This window comes from Sitodiplosis mosellana, unplaced genomic scaffold, assembly GCF_009176505.1.
Source record: "Sitodiplosis mosellana isolate CC-2019 unplaced genomic scaffold, AAFC_SMos_1.0 Smas_scaffold_6181, whole genome shotgun sequence".
In the NCBI taxonomy this organism is placed as follows: domain Eukaryota; kingdom Metazoa; phylum Arthropoda; class Insecta; order Diptera; family Cecidomyiidae; genus Sitodiplosis; species Sitodiplosis mosellana.
Genome location: NW_022601422.1, coordinates 299,912 through 327,648, shown reverse-complemented (window position 1 = coordinate 327,648; position 27,737 = coordinate 299,912). Strand labels below are relative to the sequence as shown.

At 34.6% G+C, this 27,737-nt stretch overlaps 1 protein-coding gene across 1 annotated transcript in view; it reads right to left on the bottom strand.

The window, feature by feature from the left end:
* Nucleotides 1-1,905: 1,905 nt before the first annotated feature.
* The window catches only part of LOC129576252 (LIM/homeobox protein Lhx3-like), a 26,733-nt gene continuing 901 nt past the window's right edge, over nucleotides 1,906-27,737 (bottom strand). Inside the window, exons 2-7 of the mRNA XM_055460962.1 lie at nucleotides 21,023-21,247; nucleotides 20,514-20,775; nucleotides 20,224-20,349; nucleotides 18,939-19,080; nucleotides 2,875-3,063; nucleotides 1,906-2,689 (exon numbers count right to left, since the gene is read on the bottom strand). Coding sequence (XP_055316937.1) covers nucleotides 2,600-2,689; nucleotides 2,875-3,063; nucleotides 18,939-19,080; nucleotides 20,224-20,349; nucleotides 20,514-20,775; nucleotides 21,023-21,247 — 1,034 coding nt within the window. The 3' untranslated portion in view covers nucleotides 1,906-2,599. The remainder of the gene's footprint in view (nucleotides 2,690-2,874; nucleotides 3,064-18,938; nucleotides 19,081-20,223; nucleotides 20,350-20,513; nucleotides 20,776-21,022; nucleotides 21,248-27,737) is intronic.

Genomic DNA, 27,737 nt, shown 5'->3' with positions numbered 1-27,737 from the left:
CGTAATAAAAATAAAAGACACTATGATTTTATCATCATTTAAAGTTTATTTGCATTCTGTTTTTAGTTTGTTTATTCATAAATACTAATACATTAATAAACAATATGCGTATTTTTTTTTGTTTTTCAAGTGAATTAGTCTCGTATTATGTGGATAGTCTGTGTTCTAATTTCAAGTTTATATACAGGGGAAAATCGAAAAATGTCTCTTTTTCTCAACGCATTTCCCAAAATAATCATTTTCTCTCGTTGAAACTGATTAGCAAAATATTGGTTTATGTCACAAGCTTAATGACACATTTCATTATCATCATCATGATGATTCAAATGAACATTCGACCTGTTTGCAACAGTGAAAGAATATTGTGACATTTTCCAATCAAGCTTATTTGTTATTTATCTTAACTTATGTGTTGATCATTGAAATATTATTTCAATTTCAATAGTTGGTTCAATCACAAAAACAAAATTTGAGATCATTTTCGATTGTATGTTTAACAAAAAAAATCAGTTTTTTTCTAAATACAAACAAAAAATATAGCTCAAAATCTATATTTGTTGAGATCATCTGGGTAGTGTTCAGTGGCTTGGTTATTGTGCTAGAAGAAATGGTTTTCTGCATCTATTTGGTTATTATTTGATTGACGGTGCTTCTGACTTACTGAGTATCACCTTTCTGAAATGTTGCAGATTTCTTCAATTTTTATGTACAGATTCTGTACTACAGAATGATAAATGCATATTCATTAAATTTATATATATATATATATATATATCGTGCATACACAGAGAAAATATAACCTCTAAATGTGATCGCAAACCGGGATAAACCATATACTTAATGGTGCTGACATCTATTGATGAAATCCATCGCATTTGTATATGTCAACAACATTAAATGTATTGTTTATCTCGGTTTGCGATGACATTCAGTGATTTGTCATAAATTTCTTTTGTGTGTGTGTATAATTTGAATTGTTTACTTTTGTTTTGCTTTACGCATCAAATATATTTAAAATCATTGAAAATGATTTTTTAATGCGTCACCAATGGATTCATGGATTCAATAGTAATGTTCGTTGTGTCGAAGCTCTTTTAACAATCAAACAATTTCTCTACCTCCCTCCCTCCCACTCACTCACTTTTAACCCTGGTAAATAAAGAAAGTTGGCCAAAGCTTCAGTCTAAAGCTTTTAAAAACCAAACATTCTAATCCATTTTGCATTGTACTATAATAGAAATGCCACTTCCATCCAATTCTCTTGATGATATTGCTATCGTTCCAGACTACAGCTGCACTCTATTTTAATATCGGTATTTCCCTTTACAAGTAAATCACACCTTCATCATTTCAATAAGAAGAACCGCCCGCAACGAAATGGATTTCATTGAAGTGACTGATTTTGGTTGCTGTTATTGTGTTCATAATTGATATTTCTATATCATTTACAGTGTAATTTCAAGCAAATTTTCTTACTCAAACAGAACATTCTATTCAATATAAACATATTTTTTTGACTAGAAATTCGTTTTGTTTGAGTTTCTATGCCGGCTTGAATCGCTTAAAATATATATCAACTAAGATCGATACAAATCATACTATCGATTATAATTGTTTCATAGTTTAAAATGAATGGAGATTCTTCCAAAGATTCAAGCCGTTTATCAAAACTATATATAGTTGGTTGAATTCCAGTATGTTCCTTTTTCTTTTTTTAACTCATGGAAAAGTAGCCGTCGGAGTGCACGTTCTGTTCACGTTACGTTAAGGCGTACACATACAACTGCGTTAACGTAAAAGGAGTACAGCGATATATTGTATCACAGCACATGATATATTGCTGTACTCCTTTCACGTTAACGCAGTTGTATGTGTATGCCTTAACGTAACGTGAACAGATCGTGCACTCCGACGGCTACTTTTCTATGAGTGGTCATTGAGTTTCTAAAAAAGGGTTATCTGTGATAACGTCTAGTTGAACACAAACTGTTCGTTTACCATCAACCTTCTAGTGCATACCACCGCCGAAAGGCGGGCAACATTCAAACGCCTGTATAATGTGAACCGTACGTCGGATCGTAATGCTTCAAGGGCCATATTTAATCGTCAAATTGTCCTCGTTTCTTTTTTTTTTAACACTATTAGTCTACGGCAGGCGGTGGTAAAGTCATAAACAGGAATGTGTGTGAAAACTAAAATTTGATAACAAATAATAATTGTTTGAATTCAAAATGAGATACGTGTTGTTGATTGACAAATATTTTAATTGTTCTGAGATTATTGCATTTCTCTTGTATTTTATGAAGAATTCGGTGTTTTAAATTTTATTCAATTATCTACGTGGAAAATTATTGCATTCATTGCAGTAGATCTAGTTCACCTTCGAGGGTTAACTAAAACAAGAAATAGCTCATCTTCAAAGCGGGATGTCCAATTTTTTTTGTAGTGAGTTTAATTCATTAACCACATATTTGAGATATTGCACACAATTTGTTGTATGGAGATTTAATTTTTTTTCGCGACTAATCGTTGACTGTGTGAATTATGGAGTTTGTCGAGCCTTAGACTAGTTGTATTCGATTCTATACCGAATTTGCTGTCAATGCACATGTGAGTCGATCTCAGTGATTTTGGTCTCCGAGTCTGGACTGCTTCCATAGCCACTGTCACGATGATTTTGCTGTTGCGTCTACAGAGAAAAGAGTAGTGAATGATCCCCACGAATATTTCGATTGACACCGGCCATCCCAAAATTTGTTCTTTGGGCAGACAATGCCGTCGAAAATACTCACAGAGATCAAGATCAATTGTCCATTAGTTTATTTTAATTACATTTCCATTTCTGGATTGAAATGATAATTTCACAACATTTACCTGATGCTGTTGATTTTGCACATGCAACAATTGATTTACATTGTAATTGTGATGTTGCCGGTGCTGGTGCTGGTGTTGCTGATCCTTGTCACCAAAATTTGATGCACCATTCGAACGACCACCGTTGCTACCGTATCCAATACCAATATTTTCACCGTTTCTTTTATTCATACAACTGTCTCCTGCTGGCTGAAAATAAGCCCATTCATTGATTAGAACCAATTTTCAAAGGATTTTTTTTACTTTATTCAAATGACCGGAAATGTGTGTTGTTTAAAATTTATTCAATTGCGTTCTGAATAACGAACATAAAACGTTCAATCTCTTAAGATTCCTTTACGATAAATGCACTCTTAATGAAAAATCAACTGAATTTTTTTAGGTGTGGGTGGCAATTTGAATGTATTGATAATCCATATACGTGATGACCTATGGCTATGGCGATAGTAGTTTGATTGTTATAATACAGCACTATTGCGGTGAATGACAGCAATGAGTCTAATTGCATGTTTTTGAGTGTCAAGAAAACCACCATCTAGGCATATTTATCTACCTAGGCTATATTTTTTCCCGAAAGCGTCCATAATTTTCCTTCCTACAAAGCCACATTCAAACGTTATTCAGACTGTGCAATGTAATAGAATATTGTTGTAATGTAAAGTTGTAAATTGGTTGAAACATCTTTGATATATAAATAAATGGCCAAACTTTGTGTCAATAAAACATGCAAATTGATAAATGTCTCACTGAGATTCCAAGTGGACTCAGAATAATTTTCACAAATTCAACATGCGAATCAATTTATGGCCAGAGAAAATTTTAGTTTGAATAACAAGCTGTAATGTTTTAAACGCGATGGATTTCGATGGAAAACTCCAAACTGACAAAAACACCATCAAATATATAAGAAATTTCAAGTGCACGAACCAACTCCCCATTTTATTGTTATAGCCGTGTATTATGTTTTATATCAATTAGAATTGAGACAGCTAAAAAATGCACTTGCCGGGAGAGTTGTAGAATATTAATGTCTATAAAAAAGAGAGAAGAAGAAGCGTTGTCGTCGTCGGAAGTAAGAGTGGAGAGAGAATAGCACTCGCGCGCGCCATGAAAATGAGTGAAGAAGTAAAGTCGAATCGAAATTAGTAAATTTCATCAGGAAATTGTCGTGAAAATTTAAAAAAAATTGAATGTCGCTTGTGAAAATGGAAGAGAAATAAATACGAACAATAAAATTACAGAAGAAATTGTAGGAAAAAAGAGGACTTTAACAAACGGAGAAAGAGAAGAAGTAAGAAAAAATGAGTCGAGATGATGCGAAAGAAGGCGCTCTCGTAACAAATACAAATTACATATACATTCACACACGCTCGTGTGCATCATGATTGCGAATAAATGAGTGCAAAGGACGACCGAGTGAGCAAAAACGAGCGGGAGCGGAATGGAGCGCGCACGCCGGTTGAGTATGGCGAGATGATTTTAATTAAACTTTTTTAATTAGTGTGCGGCGGACGTAAAATAGTTTGTGATGTTGTTCTACACCATGTGCCACCAATGAATTACGTACCCAGCCATACTCTACCCGCTCTCTCTCTCTCTCCGTCTCATTTAAGCTCTCTGAGTGTGCCAGCGATTGGTTTTACGATGCATATGTCATCGTTTACTGCAAAATCCAAAACATATTGCTGAACAGCGATGCTGCCAAACACATATAAACCATCACTCATGCAAATGTGAAAGCAATTCAAAAGATCGTTTCTTTGAAAATTTATTCATGTCTTCTATTAGCATTTGCACTGCGGTTGGGGTACGGTTAGAGAGAAAGAGGAAGAGAACGAATGCAATACAAGTCGCTTTGAAATACAAAATTACGAATCGATTTGAACGATTTTGGTTCTTCAAATTTGTTAAGTGCATTTTCACCGTAGCATATTCAATGCCTCTTTCGTGATGGACATTCCAAATCGAATGAAAATAAGCAAATAAGTGGTAACACAAATACGTAACTTTTGTCTCTCTTCCCACAGCATTTTCTTCACGTCTTCTATTCACATTTGCACACACATGAACACACACACTGCTAGTCGCTCTACATATTATATGCCGAAATTTAGTTCATTATATTACACAAACTAAAGCCACAAATGTGCATATTATCATGTTTTCCTCCATAATTCTTTTGGCGAGTTAAATTCAAAAAGTTTAGTCCAAAATGAAGCAACTCTTAATTCTTCGCTCACTGTCGCTCCCTCTCTTCCCACTTCTATATATATATATACATATATGGTACAACAATCGGACAGAGAGAATATGGAAATTGAGAGCGATACAAATAAAAAATTTCCATCTATAAATTCATTAAATTTCCTTGAAGAAAGAACAATGATTAACTGAATAATTATCGTGTTACGTGTGTCCCCATACGAAGCTTTTAATATGTTTGCTGTTTGAAAGCATTAATTAATGAAAAGAATTGCATTCGTTTGCCCAAGTTTTCCGTATAACTAGTCCGAACTTTTTGCATCATTATCTGTATAATCTGGTTTATTTTTTCCATTTTTTTTTCTTTCAACTTAGTCAATAATGGGCAATCGGTATATACATATGAATGTCCGAGAATGAAAACGCAACTTCTATTCACAACACATATAAGTGAAACAAAAATAAAAAATTTATTGAAATGAAACAACAAAATCGAATTTTTTCAAAGTGTAACAACAAAAAAGATTTTTTTAAAGTGTAACATCGTTATGTTGTTACACTTACTACATACCGATGTTACACTTTAAAAAAATCTTTTTTGTTATTACACTTTGAAAAAATTCGATTTTGTTGTTTCATTTCAATAAATTTTTCATTTTTGTTTCACTTATATGTGTTGTGAATAGAAGTTGCATTTTCATTCTCGGACATTCATATGTCAGCATTAATTTTATCAAAGTATTCGTAAATTGTTATGCATTGGAATTAAACACAAATTATTTCTCAACAGTTTCGATAGACCAAGAGCCCACCGTACAAACAACCTTTTTTTTCTTGTGCACTGCAGAAATTCATAAAATTAACATCTTCCCACAATACTCTAACAGAAATGTACCACTTGTTTCAATGAAATTGGGCGGATCGCTTTATTCGCGGCTTTATTCGCGCTACGCGAAAAAGAATACTTTTTTCGCACCAGTATCGCAGAAATTTGTATTAAATCTTCATTTGGATCTAACTAACTTATAAATAAAATATCTGCACCGAAAAGTGAGCGGTTTGCTCAAAAAATGGAATTAAAAGATTTACACTTCGGATCATTTTGTTCTGAAGGCATTGAACGCACCCATCGCTTGCACTGACATTCAATTTTCGTTAAGTTTATGATGACAGCTATATTTGAAGTGTGAATCTTTTAATTCTATTTTTTAAGCAAACTTGGTTACTTGGTTACTTGGGATGCGACATTGACGCGCATTGCCAACATCCCAAGCGCGACTCCACACTAAGCTTCCAAATGTGACACCTTGGTAAGTGTGAGCATTCGTTTTGCGAATAAGCGACAAAGAGAATGGAAACAAGTTCGCGTGTGTTAGTGAGCAGCCTGATGCGATGCTTCTCAATGTAGCGACTAATGCACGCGCACTTGTTTTCACTCTCTTTATTGCTTGTTCGTACGACGAATGCTCACACTTACCAAGGTGTCACATTTAGAAGCTAAGTGTGGAGTCGCGCTTGGGATGAAAGAAAATAATTTTTCTGAAATATTCCGTTTGTTTTCTAAATCGTAGTTTTTTTGAACATTATTTTGGAGGCATGCAGTTAGATTCATATTTTAAAATATTTTGAATAATTGTACACTCCATTCATGAATGATTGCAAAATTTAAATTTAATTCAGCTCATATTTTTCCTCTAAAAAACTCATAAAAATGTCTGTGGTTAATGTCATCGCTGTTATAATTATGGACACTTTTTTTTGTTGTCATATGATTTCACAAGATTCCATATTGATTACAACATATTGTGAAATTGTGGAATTGTGCGAAATATTGCGAAATCATATTAAAAACCAAACATTAGCGATTTTTATATCACTAGACATTTGTTCGATTTTTGAATTCTTTTCTATTATTTTATCATTAATGCAAATATAAACATGTCGGTGTGAACACGAAAAAATATGAAATGAAGAAGAATTTTTTATTTACATATTGGGATGCGCATGTACACAGCGCCCTCATGCAGTATTTATTCTGATGCAGTAATGCCAACTTTCTGCATAGAAAACTATAGATCCCCAAAAGGGTGCGCTGTTTTTTTAGAGAGCCCAATAGAGTCACGCTACGGGACGGGTATATTGGCTTAACATTTTATGCTCTTTCCATTTATGATGAAAGAAACAACGTCCTAAAAGAGCAAAATTTTGAAATAATTCACTAATTTTATCATTTTTTTTAACTTTTTTATATGGATTAAGTAAGTGTATATTGCGGTGATTTAATTGAGAAAAAAAGTGGTGCATTTCCTCAAACAGAAAAAGTGATCAACGTATATGGACCGTCTACTTGTTATAATGTAACTCTTCCACAAAGTGTAAACATTTTGATAAGGTCTATAATTTATTCCTGAAAGACACCTCTTGGCCTAACTACATAATCAACTGATATTCGTTAAATTTTTAAAACAGCACTTGCTCCAACAACATAGACCAAAAGTATAAAAAAAACATACTATTTTGATCAATGCATCGAGTTACTATTGCAGAACATCAATGTGTATTGGCTAGTATGTAGCCCTGGCTCACAGAGAAGCTGTTAATGTCGCCTGTTTATATTCTATTCAAGCCACACGATTGAAAAAAGTTGCTTGAAATATTCAATGATTCAAATAAACATACATTTAAAATGTATTTTGGCATTTTTTCTATGATTCTGACGCATTCATTGTTCATAATCTAATAATATAGACAGTGATTGAAGAAAAAGAGTCGTTTGTGCATTTGTTTGAGTTTCAGCTTTTGATGCAGATATTTTCATAAAAACGTTCTGCTGGTGGGTGGATTTTAGTGAATTTAAAGTATTTCAAAATGTGTGCTATTTTTAAATAAATAAACAAGATTTTTCTATTTACTTTCCAGAGCAGAATGCCATTTCGGTTGGAGACTATTGCAGCATAAATTCATCATCAGATCAATATGAAATTATGAATGAATCGACCGCGTGTTCAATCCGATGGTTGTTGGGTGCGAATTACCAAATCAAAATGTACAATTTTTTTTCTGTGCCATCATGTTCCATTGCTTTTGATGGAACAACAACATCACCGTGATAGCGACGAGGAATGGGACAATGAGAAGAAACAAAAAGTCCAGCACACGTGTAGATTTTATTTAATTAAATTTCCGTGAAACGCGTATTACGCATAAATTCGTGTTGTGCTTTTTCTCTGCTGTGGCTGCTACTGCTATGTCGAAATGCTTAAGCGAATCTGAATAACATGCGCGCATTCGGTTAATTAATAAAATCATAATCAATCATCAATTCCGAATAATTGAAGCGTTTTATATTCATTATTAATGCTATTTCTTCTAACACGAATTTTGTTGTACAATTGCGATTTTTTGCGTTTTTCGCTGAACTGATAAGAGATAACGACTTGGCGTCTCCAGCAAATTTATAGTGCTCGAGGTTTCTCGCAACTTTGCTTCAGACAGTTCCCACTCATCCCCTATGAGTTTCGCAGAAAACGCGAAGGATGATAAAAAAACATGCCATAGGCCGATGTTTTTGATTGTCGTCCAATTGGTAAGAGATAAGAGATAATTGTCTTCAGCAATGTTATAGAAGATTTTGAGTACTACAACTTTTTCGAAGACAATTAGTTGTTATCTCTTATCAATTACGTGGAAACCATGAAAGACCGGGACGACCCGCCAAAAATGAACATACATTCCTTCAACCATTGTTAGTTGCAGTAAAATATACTTCTCTTTTTTGCTACGACGTTTAACAAACTTGTGTTCTTCTGGGTCTCACCAATTCATATCTACTATCGAACCACTTTGTTTTCAAGGCATTGCACGCAAGCATCAATTACTTGACCATAGTTCGCTGTTATTTATTGATATTATGAATAGCATTATTGAGCATTATTGAGAATTCCGAAGGATTATTTGGGATTATTTTTGTACTAGATTGCATTATTTGAATTATACAAATCTAGTACTTTCCCCCTTGGAACTACCACAAAGAGAATATGACATTAATATAACATCTAACTCCATCTAGAACTCGTTGCAGCAAGGTTTAAATTTTGCCATCCGCTCATAGATTGAATCGAAAGAGTTTTTCAAAAGAGACTCTTTCAAAAGAATCTTTGCGAAAATTTTTAATATTCTGCGACAAATTACGGCTGTAAACTATATTCAAATGATTGGTTTTGATTAATATTTTAATACTATAAAAAAAAAACTAAAAAAATAAATTTGTATTAAATTTCATTGAAATTATTGATTTCATTAAAACGATCATTTTGACAATTGTATAAATGTCAAGTATGGCATGAAGTTGCAGTGTATGGTGAAATGTCACAAATCATTGTACGACGATTGTCAAAATATGGATCAAACGAAATCAATTATTGTAATAAAATTTAAAACAAATCAATTTTTTTAGTTTTTTTCTTAATAGTATTAAAATATAAATCAAAACCAATCATTTGAATATAGTTTACAGCCGTAATTTGTAACAAAATATTGAAAATTTTCGCAAAGATTCTTTTGAAAGAGTCTCTTTTGAAAAACTCTTTCGATTCAATCTATGGAGGCTCTATCGAGCGGATAGGAAAAATTAAACCCTGCTTTCCAGTAGTTGTGTTTTAGTGAGTAATATTACCTAGACTGAATATAGCGGTTTCAACTACTTTCGGGCGAAATTATCTCAAACAACTATTGTTGATGTACGGACTAATTCCTAGGGGGATTTAACTACGTGAAAACTTGTAAAAAATGATATAAACGCGCACGAAATTGTTACATTCACCAGAGAACTTGCATGATTCCACTCAGTTGACAAGTTCCGTATTAAAACAACATGCGCGAACGCGCGCGAGTTCGTGTGCAAACTTGTAGCTGGACGACGCGCACACATCAGTCGTTCCATTTATTATATCTGGATTAACTTTTTCTTCAACACTTTCTCCAGCTCTTTAAAAATATTTCCTTTGTCCATTTTATAATTATATAAATCTTTGAACTTTTGGAAAGGATGTGAAAAATCTTTATACACGTAAACAACCGATTTTTAGCTTGAAACGCGTTTTAATTGTCAAATAACAACTTGAAAAACGCGCAAAACCATAAACAAACTTGTGTAAACTTGTGACCGTGCGCGTCAGTACGTACAAGGAACGCGTCGAACTCCCGCGAATCAAGCAAACTGGCAAAAAACATGCTGAACTCGTAAGAGTTAAATTCCCCTAGTCTACAACACACTCGAGTGCGTTTATTTGCGCGCACATTAACAGTGGCCGTTTGAGCGTCGCATAACAAATAACTCATTGCAGTTTACTTTTGAGATAATTTCGCCCAAATGTAGTTGAAACCGCCATAGGGGTATTGCAGCGACCATAAAATATATGTATTTCATCAAGTTTATCAAGCTCTTTCCAAGTTTATGCATAGTGTCGAACTTTTGTTCAAGCTCTACCATCTAAGTGTACAGTAAAATAATTTACGGGCACGACGTAAGATGGCGTTTTTTCTGGTCAAAAAAGTTGCAATATCCCTTTGGAAACCGCTATATTCAGTCTAGGTAATATTACTCACTAAAACACAACTACTGGAAAGAGTTCTAGATGGAGTTAAATGTTCACACCTAATCCAATGTATTGAAACTCCATATACATGCTCGGAGTATGTGAACTACAATAAAAAAAAGTTCGACCGTCTCCATTTTCCGAACAATGGTTTGGTGGAGCAAATTATATGCTGTGTCTCTTATTCTCAATTGTCAGAGATGTTTTTCCATTTATAAAAATATTTAACGTATTATCCTCTCAATTTTGTTCGGAACTGTACATGAATACATATATACTATATGTATATATTATCGATACAGAAGAGACAAGTGGACGGCACATTGCTTCACGGCTATATATACCTAGAAGTATACCATTAAACCGATTACAATGCCTCTGAGTGCAACCGACAAAGATGCAGAAATTGCCTGGAGAGTAGTAGCGATACAGGGAAATGTTTTAATATAATTAAATTTGCATCGTACATATTTGAAGCAAGTTGCATATATCCATCTGTTAATTACATTTGAATTACGGTCAGTCGCATGAAAAGGACTATAGCGAAAGAGGAAGAGGAAGCAAGAGACTAGGTAAAAGAGACAACGACGGAGAAAGCGGGTGAGAAAGACGCACGTGAAGGCTTTAACTGAATGTGAAGATGAAAAATCCAGAGAGAATGGAATAGAGAGTCATTCTACCCGAATCGTGGGAGACATACACCAATGCACATTGCACAATGTATTGCACGAGCCAAAGCATACGTTGAAGATGAGCTGCGAAAATATTTGATTCAGTTGAAATGCTGGCAAAATGTCTCGACCACGTCATTCACATTTTGTTTTTGTGAGTATTTCCATTGCACCAATGAAACATTATATATGTACTGCAACTGAAGTCAGTTACAAACTTGAAATTTAGTGCAGCGAAACACATTCACGGCTACTATATCAAAATTGCATTCCATTTGTCGCTTTTAATAAAACAAGATAAAGTATAAATAATTGCCATCTGTCTTCTGATAGCGTCATTTGTAGCCAAAATCAAAGCCATTCAACAGCAGGATCATTCGAATGAAAACTTCTTTCTCTAAATTTAATCCCATTCTCTGTCAGTGTTCAAGCTTTTTCTGCAAAACTGTAAACATTATTTTGTTATTAATTGAAGTTATTTCGGGTTTACAGTGCGGAATGAAATGAAATTATACTATCATTGCAGTAGCATCATCAGCAGCAGCAGCAATAACAACAATAATAGCAACTTGAATGAATGAACTAAAAATAGCAGCTTTTCAATGCTTGTTGAACCGTTAACGAGCCAAAATCGAGCAAAAGAGGAAGGGGCGCTAGTTGAGAAAGAGACGAAAGAAATGAAGGGGAGAAAGTGAAAGAAAGAAAGAGAACACTGACCAGATACTCGGTCTCAAAAATGTTTTGTTACTTTCAAGTTTTCGATCAAATGCAAAACTGGCGCATTACAAGTCGCAAAAACACACAGACAAAACTGAATTGGTGAACCCTGCCAATACTATTGGTTAAATGCAAAAGTATCAATAGATTACATTATTGAACCCTGACAGTCTATTGGTGAAACATGATTCTACCAATGGAATTTTTCATTTGTATTGGTAAATTCAATACAATAGGCAATATTAGAAAATTTGGCACTTGTACTGAAATTACCAATAAAAATGAAATATTCTGTTGGTGAAATGACATTTCACGAATAGAACTTTTATGCTTTAAAAATGTTGTTTTGTATGTGCAATGAGCAACATTACCTGGGCTGGAATTCTAAGACATTCCACCAAAATCGTGTGGAATTATTTTTTTTTGTACGTAAGACTATTTTCACAACCCCTGCACCACACTAACAAAACAAAGTGAAACACGAATTTGCGGTGAGCGCATTCAGTGAAGTCCATTTCAATTCTTTACGTCGTTAGACGCACTCATGAACGCGACAAATTGAACGCATCAACAATGTTCCGTAATGAAAGAAACATTTTTTACTTATAAAATTGATGTTTATCACGTGCTACGCACTCACAAAAATCAATTTTGCACATTCGTGACGTTTTTATTTAAAAAGATTAAACATTTTACCGTCGCACACAGCATACGCTCCAACACCACATACACTTAACACAACTACCCCACCATTCCATTCGCTTCATTCGCTCCATCTGCCGAGCTATGCATTGCGCTCCTGTATGTGTGGCATTCAATTAATAATATAGCAAACAGTGGCGGACTAATAAAAACAACATTAGTGTTAATTTCAAGAAATTAAATTTAGCGTTTCGATAAGTGTTTCAAGTGTTTCGAATACACTTGTTTACATCGTTGTTGGTGTGCTTGCCCGATTAAGAGGCAATCAGAATATGGCAGGCAGGCAAACACACCAAGCCATAAACTCAACACACACATATTCATACATTTATTTACATGTCTGTAAATCCGCGTGATTTAAATAAATATGCAAATGAATTTGATCTTTTGATACCGGATACCACTTATGATGTTGATTAAATCTGGAATCCGGAAACACATTCAATATCGTAATGTTGTCATATTATTTAACATGGGCATTTGATGAACGGCCCAACAGCAAAAAAAAAACCCAACAAACTCTTTAAGTCAACGTCGGCTTCGACCATAGCTGATAAGAAATTTTAGGTGGATAGGCACAAGTTGCAGTGAGCTTTTGATCAATAGACGTTTTCGTAGTTTTTTTTTTAAGTTGAATAATTTGAAAATTTATCATCAAGAAATCCATTTAAATTGCAATACAGTACAATACAGTAATATACATTCAAACACTCGTAGTTATTTATTTATTTTCCTTTGCTTATTACAGATCCCAGAGATTTCATTGCTTATTATTATCTACACATTGTCTTTTATATCGGTGCAGGTTGAAAACCAAAGTTGCACCAAACTAAAGTACAGATAAACCTTAGCACTAGCAATCTGTGCCATTTTTCATCAGGCGTCTCCACTCGCATTGAGTTTGTATTGTGAATGTTAAGGTGCGTGCAACGCCCTTCAATGTAAAAAACAATACAAGTGGAGATGATACACGAGATTTATCTGTACTTTGTTGTAAACACCAAAGTAGCAATGCTTCCTACTCGAATTGCCAAAGATTTGATGGGAAGTGAAGATCAAAATCTGTGAAATGCTAAAGCTCATCGATTCACAATGCGATTGCGTTTGGCTGATGGGCCGAATAATTTATTGATACAATTTGCATTCGTAATTGAAATAATCGGAGCGTAAACTGGATATAGATTTCTTATTCTTACCGCATGGAAATTCATCTCATCATTTCCTAAACACTCCAATTTCGTTCACTTTCCAAATGACATTGACACAAGTCAAAACATTGATTTGAAAACAACCATATCATATCGACTGCTGCATAAAATGAATGGTGGAATATTTTGAGTAAGAATTTTAGCAACCAAATTGAATGGGGAAAGACAAAGTGGAATGCTTCCATTCATCTGAATTGCAGTTTAAAGTGTTCATTTTTTGTCGTACAAAATACCAGTGAAAATGGGTGAGAGAGAAAGAAATGAGAGATAACGTCAGTTAGAATGAAGAGAGTCAAGTATTTCATAAATACGTAACTATTGCGGGAAATACTTTTCATCTTTTATTCAATGGCATAAAACCTTTTGAGCAGCAGCAGCAGAAGCAGGAGTAAGAATTTTTACTGTCGTGAATGTAATAGATGGTATTCAACGTTGAAGTTCGATGCAGTCACAGCATTTCCTCATTACAATTGGAAACAGATTTGCTATATAAAATCATCGCAACGTTTAAGATACATGTTCATCGGAAGAGGATGAGCATCATCAGCATATTTTGAGTACACCTATTCAATTTGATCGTTTCGACTGACTAATTAAAAAAGAAACAATTTTTTCAACATTTTCTTGGCTTACTAGATAATAATGCAAGTTGCACAATACTTTTTACATTTGTATTTCACCTGTTCAATACAGAAAACTCGTGGAACCAATGCAATTTGAATTTGTTTTTAATTGAAAAGAGAATTTAAAACTCCGTTTCCATATTTTTTCTGTCAGAAAATTGATGTGATAGAAAACAATTTTTGTAGCCCCATCTTCTCTCCCTCTAATATTTTGGAAAGACTACACAAAAAATTTTTTTTTTTCATTTGAAATATACTTTATATAATAGCCCAAGAGATACAAGAGCACACGCTTATAATCTCATAGAAAATTTGTGTCAAGACATTCTGCAGCGCCGTCGATTTATGATGACAAAATTCAGTACTAATCGGTGTTATTATGCAGTATTTCGCAATTTGTCGAAATCACTTCCAGCTATTTACAGGCGATTTCGCCGTCACTAATCGACGGCGCTGCAGAGAGTCTACTTTCTTGATTATAATCGTGTGTACAAGAGAAGCGGCGAAAACGTTTATACGCCCTTTGTACGCTGAATATACAGGATGGTTCATAATTGTGTGTCAATCTCTTAAAAACGGTTTGACCGAAGGGGTTAAAATTAACACATATTGGAAGGTATGAGAAATTGATAAAAAATAGTGAGTTGTCTCAAAATAATGCGTTATTAAGGTGATTGAAGGTTTTCTTAAATCATAGATCGAAAGATCGTAGATTTTTGGGCCGACGTGTCAATTTTCAGAAACCGACTGAATGCTGTAGGGGATTTCGGAAGCAAAAAGTTAAATTAAGGTATTGAATCGAAAAATACCGTTACTTCAGTAAAAACCACTAAATTTTAAAGAACTGGTATCATTTTCACCGTCGCTGCTTAACTGTTATTTGAAGGTTGTAAACAACACACCATGTAATAATTGACAGTCCAATCCTGAAACTTGTTCCTATGATTTTGAGCGCAATTCAAGATTGTTCCTTTTGTCGCCTTTAGAACATTCCTTAGGATACTAAACCCATATCTCTTACAGTTTCTGAGTATATTCTCCGGTGGAATAATTTTTGAAATAGAATTTTGTATTATTGTAGCAGTATATTATTTATGGAATTTACGAAACTGGACCATGAATAATAATACATCACCTCATTTTGGCCATAAAGAGATTGCCACAAAATATTTAAAATGTAAGTCTTCTGCCACATTAAAGTCAATGCCATCTCTAAACAAACTCATTGAATCATTGAATTTTTCGGCAACTTGTTTCAATCGAGTGTGGCTTGAGTAGAATATAATTAACTTTACGGCGACACTAACAGCTTCACTCTTAGCTATAATTACACACTAGCCAATATACATTGATGTTTTGCAATGGTTACTCGATAAATTGGTCAAAATACTATGATTTTCGTACTCTCGGTCTATGTATGTGCACAAAGGAGCTGCCAGTGTCGCCGTAAAGTTGATTTTATCAGTCAAGCTACATACGGTTGAAAAAAAGTTGCCGAAAAATTCAATGATTCAATGAGTTGGTTTAGAGATGGCATTGACTTTAATGTGGCAGAAGACTTATTCAATTATTCACTGAGTTGGTTTAGAGATGCCTTCTTGTTATTCTGGCAATATATTCATGGTTTTGGCTTTCAATATGTTTTTTTCTACTCAACTATTCGAATGTGTGATTGTTACCATCAACTCAGAAATATATCCGTGCATAATAATTTGGTCGGAGCAAAAACAATTTTATACATACAGAATCCTCAAGTTTATACTGATTATAATCGAAGCGCGACACTATATGGGAATTTGCATGAAAACTAAACACACACGCGCCCCCTTTTGGACATTTTATCATTTAAACCCAAGTAATACATGCACCAATGGCAACACATATAATACATAGTAATTTGATATGTTTCGTTACTTGGGATGCGACATTGACGCGCATTGCCAACATGAAAGAAAATAATTTTTCTGAAATATTCTGTTTGTTTTCTAAATCGTAGTTTTTTTGAACATTATTTTGGAGGCATGCAATTAGATTCATATTTTAAAATATTTTGAATAATTGTACACTGCATTCATGAATGATTGCAAAAGAATGACTACCAGCTTTGCCCTATTTGAACTTTTCATGTTTGTACGTGAAATTTATAAGTCCATCTATTGAAAAAATCCAAAATCAACGAAAGTTCAAAGTTTTTCATAGATTATCTATGGTATTTACATGTGACACATACAGCGCCATCTATTGAAAAAAGTCACAATCGTGTCAAGTTGAAATAAGGCAAAATAACCCAGAAAATGGTTGTCATTCTTTAAAATTTAATTCAGCTCATATTTTTTCTCTATAAAACTTATAAAAATGTCTGTGGTTAATGTCATCGCTGTTATAATTATGGACACGTTTTGTTGTTGTCATATGATTTCACAAGATTCCATATTGATTACAACATATTGTGAAATTGTGAAATTGCGAAATATTGCGAAATCATATTAAAAACCAAACATTAGCGATTTTTATATCACTAGACATTTGTTCGATTTTTGAATTCTTTTCTATTATTTTATCATTAATGCAAATATAAACATGTCGGTGTGAACACGAAAAAATATGAAATGAAGAAGAATTTTTTATTTACATATTGGGATGCGCATGTACACAGCGCCCTCATGCAATATTTATTCTGATGCAGTAATGCCAACTTTCTGCATAGAAAACTATAGATCCCCAAAAGGGTGCGCTGTTTTTTTAGAGAGCCCAATAGCGCTACGATTATAATGATGGCCATGAAATTCTTGTGCCGCATCGAAACTTTAATTAGTATTTAAAGCAATAAATAGAGCAGCGTTCTGCAGATGGGATATTTCATGCTGGTATTCATAGTCCACGCTAATAAATTCAATTTATTAAATTGCAATCGGTTATTGGTTTTCTCATGTAGCCGCTAAAAATTATAAGGCAAATATGGAGCGAAACGATGCGATCGAGTGTTGCGATAGTAGTAAGCCGGAAAGAGTGAAGGCGAGAGACACAGAGAATTATGAGATGGGAAAAAATTACAAACGATGAACTGCAATAATTACTAGCGAAGCATATCCGCTTATAATTTGGTGCATAAACCATCAACCATCGAAAAGTGTTCGTTGTCCCATAAATTGCGATGGTAACATGTACATTTTTAGGCAAATGTTCGACTCTTTTGTTGAGCCATTCTCTAGTCCCTCATACATGAATCTCGCCGGTACAAACATTATCAGCGTAAAACACAAACGACCAAGAGAGAGAGAGAGGGGGAGAGAGACAGAGAAAGGGGAAGAGAGAGGCCGCTTTTATAAACTTGTATCAGGACGTTGAAGACTGAATCATTTTACTATCTGCAGTGGTCGACCAAACATTATAATTTGTGAATTTGTGCACCACTTTCTCTCTGTTTCTCTATCTACCATGCATATATAGATGAATATAAATTTCTCCGCATTATAATCATGGCTGAAAATCAGTGAATGAGATATACAGAGAATATGGCTATGGTTTTTGTTGTTCGTTGTTTTTTCTGCATTTTATTCAACTCTCTCTTTCGCTCTGTGGCGGTTTCGTGCAGTGTAGAATCCAGAGCGTGCATGCATCATTGCGCGTCAAAAGTTTGGAGCACATGAATTAACGCATTATAAATTGTCCGGAATGATCTGAATTATCTTTCGTTTGGCGCGTTTCAGTCGCCACTATTCATTGAAACATGTAAAGAGTGAGATAAATGTGCAACGCCGCGACAATGTTGGCTGTAGCATTTTTACGTATCTATTATGGCAAAACAAAATGTGCTGGAGCCATTTCTGTGCCGAAATTTCGCCATCAGATCAAATGACCACACCGATCATATAGGCTAAGCCCTCTCTTGTGCACAAAAACGATGCAGATACCATTGATTGAAATTTTTTTGACATACACACAGAAAAGAATCCCCGGAAATTTTAGGTGTTAGCCGTAAAATTTGACATTTATATATAAATTTCTATATACATTTTACCGGCAACACTTGAATTTTCCGGGCGATGACATAATTTCAAATATTTCAACAGAAATTAGCACCATCTGTCATTTCAAGCGGTAAAATATATATAGTATTTGATAAAATGTTCGAAAATATGTCATCGCCCGGAAAATTGAAGTGTTGCCGGTAAAATGTATATAGAAATTTATATATGAATGTCAAATTTTACGGCGAACACCTAAAATTTCCGGGGATTCTTTTCTGTGTGTATATTTCGCAAATGAGAAATTGAAACTGAACAAACGAGAAATTTCATGATTTGGTTTTCTATCACATTTCACAATAGAAGTTATACGAACCTGTAAACTGCTGACTTGTCTCCGTATGTGTGCCAAACTCGACGGATTATACGCCATATTGGCGAACACCAAACGCTCCTCGTAGTCATACTCGCACAGAATTTTATTCTCACATAAATAAAAACGATCGCCTACGCAGAACCTGTCCCCAAAAAAAAAAAACGAAACAATGAAATCAAATCGATTAGCTTGGATAAGCTGTTGGCATTTGCCAACTGCATTTAAAATTCTGAATATAATTAGTTTTGGTTTTTTTTTCTCGGTTCTATTTCGAAATCAGTTTTAATATGCGAAAAGTATTTATCGGTGGATTTTAATTTTAAATACTAATCTATTATTAAAGAGCAATTTGAGGATAATTTCCGCTGTGTGTAAATATGACATCGGCTCCAGTCGATGTGGAAGCGGAATCGGATCGTTGAAAAATAAATACAAACAAAATAAAATCGATTGGATGCCGTTAATCTATGACATACACACACACACAAACCCATATACAATATGGACCACGGAGATGTGCAAAAATGGGTATGCTCCCATTGCTGCTTCTATGAAAATGGAATTGAGACTAATATGTTACAGGCGCTTTACATTTCATTTTGTTAGCCGATTAGAATGAAATTCACTGAGCATTGTGAACATTTATTGAAAACAAGACCAGAAAAAAAAGCATCACAATGCTTGCGTTCATTGATCGCTGTGTAGCGTAAAATTGGAAATGACTATTAGACAGATAATGAACAAAAGATATAGTTACTACAAAGCTCTCTCGTTCCATTGAATAGGTGATTTTACATTGAAAATTAATGAGGATTAATTTTCAAAAAATCGAATTAAATCTAATATTCCTAATACGCCGTCAAATGTCTATACTGCACACTGTGCAGTGCACAGACAGAAATCCAACATGGATTCACCAATACAAAAACATAATTTTGGCATTTTACAACAGTATTTGTGAAAATCGCAACAAATGTTTGACTGTCAATATAGTACGAATTTGGGTGCGTTGCATACAAATACTAATCTGAACATTTGTTGCTATTTTCACAAATACTGTCGCATTTTGACACTTTGCAATGTTTTGTGGTGTTGAACGTGACCTCATTTCTCTGTGTGTGCCACATTATAAATTCCAAATCTATAGGTTAGATTGGGAGTGGTGTATGTTTCACAGACTCTAAAACATGCTCTGCTTCATCAAAAAAATATTAGTCGACAAGAAAACATACAATACTCTCAATCTCACCCAATGATCGTTTCAATTATCAATTGAAATGATTACCTGTGGTTACACTGCTGACAAGCAAAACACTCTAAATGATATACATTACTTTTGGCCCGCATAACCATTTCAAATGCAGGAATAACTTTGGTACAAGCAGCGCAAAGGCCGGTATTTCCAAATAATCTGAAAAGTAATGTGATTTTTCCAAATTATGAAAAACGGTGGTGCCAAATAATTTATGTGTGACAAAAATAGCAACTACAAAATTGATTTCCATTCATATTGTAATGGAAAAGAAAAGAAAAGCATTGAATGTGCGCATATATATGTGTTTGTGTGTGACTGACCTAAGATAATCTCGTTTACACAAAATTAAATTTGCCTTCGTATAAAGCGTGGACCCGACTTCACCTAATCGACAATCACAGCATCCGCATTTTAAGCAATCCTCGTGCCAGTATAAATCTAAAGCTTTCAATAGAAATCGTTCGGTGATTCGTTTGCAGCAGCCGGCACACTCTCTAACTCCGCTGCAGCTGTTGAGGTTGTTGTTGCTGTTGCCATTCGCACCGACGCTCAGAAGCAGTGCTGTGTTTTGATTTGATAATACTGTGACGACAACGACGGCGGGTTTGGGGATTGTATTGCCGAAAAATCCAATGAAATTGAATTACATAAAACAAATCGAATAAATATAACGTAGATAAAATGCATTTTCACTTTAAACAGTGCAATGCAATGCAATGTAATGAACGATTTTCATTGCCATTGTCCGAACAATGTACACGTACGAAAAAAAAAACGAAATGAATTTTTGTGGTTTGGCAAGTGAACGAGTGTAGTAATTTAATGGTACCTGTTGGCAGTCCTGCGCTGGACGTTGGCAGCGTAGCGGACGACGATGATGTGCATACATTCGATGGAATAATGGACGTAGGTGTTGATGGCGATGACAACTGCGACGAAGGTTTCACACAAACTGATTTATGCGAATCCACTTTGTTAGCTTGATGGCGGCCCAAAGACGGCTGATATTGGTGATGATTATTGTGATGGTGATCACCTATTCCATTGTCAGTAACTGAAAAAAAAATTTCGAATCAAAGAACTTCCGAAACGATGTCGGTATCAAAATTATCCCGAAAGAGGCGCCGCATGTCCATAACAACAAATCAGACTCTATACAACACATATACAGAAGAATCCACACTCTTTTCACAGTTGTGACCGATGTGTACTGTGGCTGAATACTATTGCATCGCTGCTATTGAGAGTGTATATTGGTCAACAACATACCGTTAGGTCTAGGGGAATATCACGCAATTTTTATTCGCAAAACTTATTTCTATCTCATTTATTTCATTAAAATCTATAGAAATCTAAGCTATTTCAAATATTTCGCAAAATCTGTATTATTCACTCATATTCACCATGTGCTGACGTCATTAGCGCTTCAAAAATTCTGGAAGTGGGTTTTGGTGGATCCTCAGGATCGTTTTGTACTGCTCCCGGTTCTGGAAGTGGATCCTCAGGATGGGCCAGGGCATTGTCAAACCAAGTCTGGAAGATCTTCAATCCTGAAGATCCACCAAAACCCACTTCCAGCATTAAAATATCTGCAAAAATCGACCAAAATGAAAAAAATCTCAGATATCTCGCATAATTTAATATAATTGAAATTAATTTTTAGAAAATGCAAAAATCAATAGAAATTCAATAGAATTTTTTGCGTGATATTCCCCTAGCGTTAGGTTTTGGTTCTAAATTATAAAAATTCAAATACTTTACACTCGCACACACAAAGCAACACGCTCAAAACTACAGTGTCTGTATGAAATACTGCGTTTCATTTTTCTGAATAATTTGTGTTGGTGCGTCGTACGAAAATTGTTAGATGCTACAATATGACTTGTTGCCTTTTTCACACAACCGTGAGCAGTGAGCATCACTGTGAGCAATGGCAATACAAATAAATAACTATTCATTTCAATACTTATTGGTCATCCTTCAATCAAGCGTCGCGCCATTTTCACGCTTACGCTTATTTTATACATAATTTAATACAGAGTCGAAGGTATATTTAAGGCATATTTTTAGCGTGAACCGCATGCAAAGCATACGGACAAAATACGGTATATTTGTAGCGTAGTTTTTTTTTATTGAGGAGCAAAGGAAACGGTGGTATAGAGATTTGCACGTCATTTTGAATCACCCTGTATAAATGTTATTTAAATCCATAAGATATTGGTTTTACTCTCCCTTCTCGAAAAACCGTGCTCAAGCCATTTTGGAACATATCGTCGGTCGGGTGGTTGAAATAAATTTACTCGCCAATACATGCGCGAGGTGTGACGCCCGGCATAACTCATAGCCCATGTTTTTTTAGAGAAACCTTCATAAATTCAATTCGCTCCTTCACCGAACCCACAGTAAATTCAACGAAGGTTTTGCACCTAGCACGATTACGGAGCAATTGTTAGGTGATGAGACGTGTGCGAGAGAGTGCAAATAGTTCGGAGAATTATATGATATTTCGTTATTTTAGCTACATTTTATAAGAGATTCGATTTAATCCAATCGAATTGATTTACGCTAAAAGCATGAGCGAAATGAAAATTATCGAGTTTATCGAGTCTCGAAGCGAATCTAGAAGCGAATACCATCTTTCTTTTAATTCTCAGTCTCACTCTTCTCCTCTATCCCCCTTACTTATTTTCTTTCTTTATTTCTTTCTTTAGCACGATCTCGCGCATTCATTTTGGCACGGCAGCAATGAACAATCGTCGAATAAAGCGGATGATGGTTACATATATCGTTCGCACTTGAATACGATGCGAATCGATTAGATCGTTATTTTTTTATTTGTGACGGGACAATGAACGAGCTTCCGAAATCTGCTGTTGGTGCTACAACTGCTGCTGTTTTTGCCCTTCCATCTTGATGCACTTTACGTTTTGCGAAATCAATCCTTTCATTCATATTGTATTTATTTATCACATGTTTTCCAATAATTGAAAAGTGCTGTACTGACTCCGGCAAACTGACTCTGCTCTTTTTTCCTGCTATTGCTTTCATAGCATTCGCTTTGTGTGTTGTTCATTTACTCGTACGTTATTTTTGCAATATTTATTCTGTGAACTTTGTTATTACGTGTATTATTTAATGGAAGCGAGATTGCAGTTCAAATGAAACATTTGAAACATGTAAGTACAATATTCCGTACCAATGAAATGTTCACATATAGACATCAACGTCGACTGAAAGAACGAACGAATGAACGAACGAAATGGAAATTACGCAAAAACGCGATAGGACAACCCGAGCAGGAGAAATTTCACAAATTCTCACTCTTCAAACAAATTTCGCTGATGATATTAATACTTTGGTGGGATTAATGCTGCATAAGAATAATTGCTGAATCGGCCATTTAGAAAATCATACGCATTTTTTATGGTTTCACGGTTACTCAAATAAATGAAGCGCTCGCGCCCATATATATACACACAATATACATGCACACACACACATACACAAGGGAGAAAGAGACATGGAGAGATGAAGAAAATTGAGCATCAGAATAATAAGAAACGATTTAGTTATCATTTTCATTATGGTCGTAACAAAACTCTTCAGCAATCTACATAAACAAAAACAATTAAACGACAAAATAGTACATATTACGTGGAAGCCGTGAATTACTCATTCCTCCGTTCGACTCCTTTTCTCTTCATATTGTAGATACACGAAGAGAGGAAGAGAAAGAGAGAAAGAGAAACTGTAGATACTCGGTTTTCTTTCAGTTTCGACGGCCTTACATTTCGTACATTGCCGCGTTCTTACGTTCGTTGGTTTTGTCGACCGAATGTGAGCCCGTGATGGAAAATATGTGTATACAAAAAGAGCGATTGAAATAAACACGCTCTCACTTCTGTCGCACAGTTTCTTGCCAAAATGGTAGATAAATGCCCCCGAATGAGGGAAAATAGCAAAATCCGAGGAGTAAGAATGAAGGACGAAGATTGTATGTGGAAAGTGGAAAAATACGTAGCAAAACGCACCGACACCGTAGTATATGTGTGTGAGACAGAGAGAGAGAGAGAGAGAGAGAGAGAGAGAGAGAGAGAGAAAGAGAAAGAGGCAGTGAGTGAGCGAGAGAAGAAAAAAAGAAAACTGATGAACTTTACACACATAACGAGAATAAAAAGGAGTTCAAATTGAATTTTAGCAGTCTAAAAGTTTAATTAAAAAGGGCCAGAATCGTTTCAACTCTTCTTTAATTAAGATTCTGCTGTTAGATATAAAAAGCAATTAAATTAAATAATAAGAAACATTGTATTTTTTGTGTGTTTAGTGTGCCTGAGCTGTTGCTTTTGCATTACTATACTCTTCTCCCGGATAGTCAAAGCGCTGCCGCTATCTCGCTGTTGCTGCCGCCATCGCGGTATTTCTACACATACAAACACATTCGCACACATAAACGGTTCATTATCCGTTTTGCTTATGTTTCTGCGACATTCATACTTTTCATTCCGTTTTTTTTAAATACATTTTTATTTAATGCAGAGCGGTGAACCCGAACTGTCAAACTACAACGGGACCGCGTAGTCGGTTGTCATTCGTTGCGGAACGCGCTAAAAGTATGCATAAGTACATGAGTACATATTTTAAGCATTCTGGTTAAAAAATATTTCAATTATTTATAAAAATATACCTAGTGTATTAATATGAAAACCCATTTTTAATAACATTATTCATATTTTAGAAACGCTTGGAAAAATACCGAAAAAGAATATGAACTTTCTTTTTTTTTGCTCAAAAATTCTTTGCTAACATTTTTCTTGTTTTTGATTGACAAAGTGAGGTTAAGTATCTACTGACATGTTCAATGAGTAGAACAAATTTGTGCACTCGGTAGAACAAAGCCATTGTGTGTTTAAGGAGCCACTTTATTCCCATGGCTCCTGAAACACATTCAAGCTCATTTTGTAAATGCGAACGTAAATAATGAGAAAATTGAATTAATTGATTTTAAAATTTATTTGAACATCAGCAAATCTAAAGAAAACTTAGATAAATATGTTCATGTTGGAAACATTTTTCTAAAATTTGATAATGTGGATGTGTCATCCAAATCATTCATTGCATTTAAATAGGAAAGAGAGAAACAACATATTTTTACACACATATTTATTTTCCACTTGATTTTATCTTTTTTATTCACTCCATGAATAATATACGTTCACGAAAATACGTTGTCTTTTTCAAACATAGTAGTTCAAATTCAACAAGTCGTTCTACGAAGGTGCACTTAAGACTGTCAGGCGTGTATTTAATGTGTACTTTATTCTGACAGACGCGTAGTTAATGATAATGACAGATGTATAGCTGCACCGTTAATGATATATTATTAATAATTATTAATACTATATTATTAACTAGGCGGTATTAACAACTGATACGTTATTAACATCGCCTGTTAATATTGCTATTACTTACTAGTTAATACCAGTTAATACCGGTATTATCATACTAATATATTATTAACATGCGATGTTAATACTGATGGTATAATTAATATTAAATACTGTGCAGCTATAGATAGATGGGTTTGACCGCCTTGATTTAATGAATGCTCATTTCGTTTATTACAGGTTGGCATGATCCCCCTTAGAAGAGACAGCATAACTTTTGCAAAAATTAAATAAAAATAAACCATTTTATATGGAATTTCAAATTGATTAACAAATATTATTCACTGCAAAAAAGTTATAAATGAAAACTATTACACATTTATGGTTATAATTTCTGCAATTCTTTTTTCTGGGCTTCCATCCGTATTGAGTAATGTGTACTGTCATGTAAAGGTGTCAAAGGGATATACTTAAAACTAAAAAATACGGTTCGACCGTCCATTTTGAGCAGTTTTTTTGTTTGTCCGTCCTTGAAAGGAAGATCTAGATGGCGTTGCAATCGCTTCAGAGAAAATTCGTCAAATAACATCACAAATTGTAATCGACAAACGTCTGGTCCTAGATACCTTTACTGCCATGCCATTAAATGCACTTATTCATCATGTTTTTGACAATATGGATACGTCCACAGCGTGAAAATGTAGATTGCATTTCGTGTGTACCTGTAGTGGTACGCATTCACTACGCAGGGTGACCTAAATTAAAAATATAATTTTACGCATTTTGAAAACAAAAATAGATCCACGAACGTTCATTCAATGTGTTATTCTGCGAATTTTGTTTCTAACGACTAAAACGCTCTCTAGATCTCCATAAGAATTGTACATAATAAATGGCGCTGTGATGAGCAAAGATGGAAATGTCATACTTTAGCAAATTTGCTAGGGGGTAGACACAACATTTAAAACTTGAATCTTTTTAGATCTTTTCAAATCTGTAGGAATCTCAAATCTCGAGAAAATTCAAATACTTTTGAATCTCTATGAATCCTTATGAATCTTCTCAAATCAAAATGGCTGACTTGTCAAAAAGGTCAAACAAATCAGTAAGATTTTTACAAATCTTTTCCAATCCCTTCAAATCTTCACGAATCTGAACACCTCCACACAAAATCAATTAAGTATTTTGAAAAACGAACGTATCTCAGATCTTGTGTCTATCCCCTAGCAAATTTGCCACTAGTCTTTATCAAAAGTCTAAAAACATCTAGGTATATTTTTGTCAACTGTACAACTGATCTGGTTCAGCGTTGATGTTCGTAGACAACACTGCCTGGCATTTAATGGGTTAACATTGGTGATGTTCCCTGTGCACATATTTGAGTGGTACCGCAAAGCATTCGCCAGCAAATATTTTATACATATATTCGTATAATTTAACTACAACTTAAGCATTGACTACAAATTAAGCATTGACTAATTAGGGCGAATTATTCGAAAGCTTTATTAAAATTAATTAGGACAATAGTTTCAATTTCGATACGATTTACATGCTATGCATTTTCCAATGTTTGGCCATTCAATGGCACGTAATCAACAATGTAATATTTTCCATGAAAAGCTCTTTCATTCACTGGAACAAATGCATCAATTGAACTACAAATGGGGTAAAATGCAGACGAATTTCGTTTTGTGAAGAATTGTGTAGTTCCAATTAATTTGATTCTATTAGTTCCCCTTTCCTTAGTCACTCTATTTCACGCACATCAATTGTCCTGAAGATTCCCTCTCCGTTGTCTTGTCGCCGTTCATTTTGTTATGAAGAATGAATAATAGGTAGGAAAATTTCAAGCACATGAACGCCAAACTGTACCGTTTCTCAGTCTCGATTTGGAATTGACAATACGGTATATTCACTCACACACATACACACACAGCCTGTGTGACAGTTATAAACATAAGCTGGAGACGAAACGAGCTACACATACATACGTAGGAAGAACAAGACAGAGTACGAGCAAGAAAAAAAATAAACTTCATTACACGGTTGACTTAGCAATCATTTAATAGCTATGTGCAAAGGCATTGAACCAAAATCCCGTGGCTTTTACTTCTCTCTCTCTCTCTCTCTCTCTCTCTCTCTCTCTCTCTCTCTCTCTCT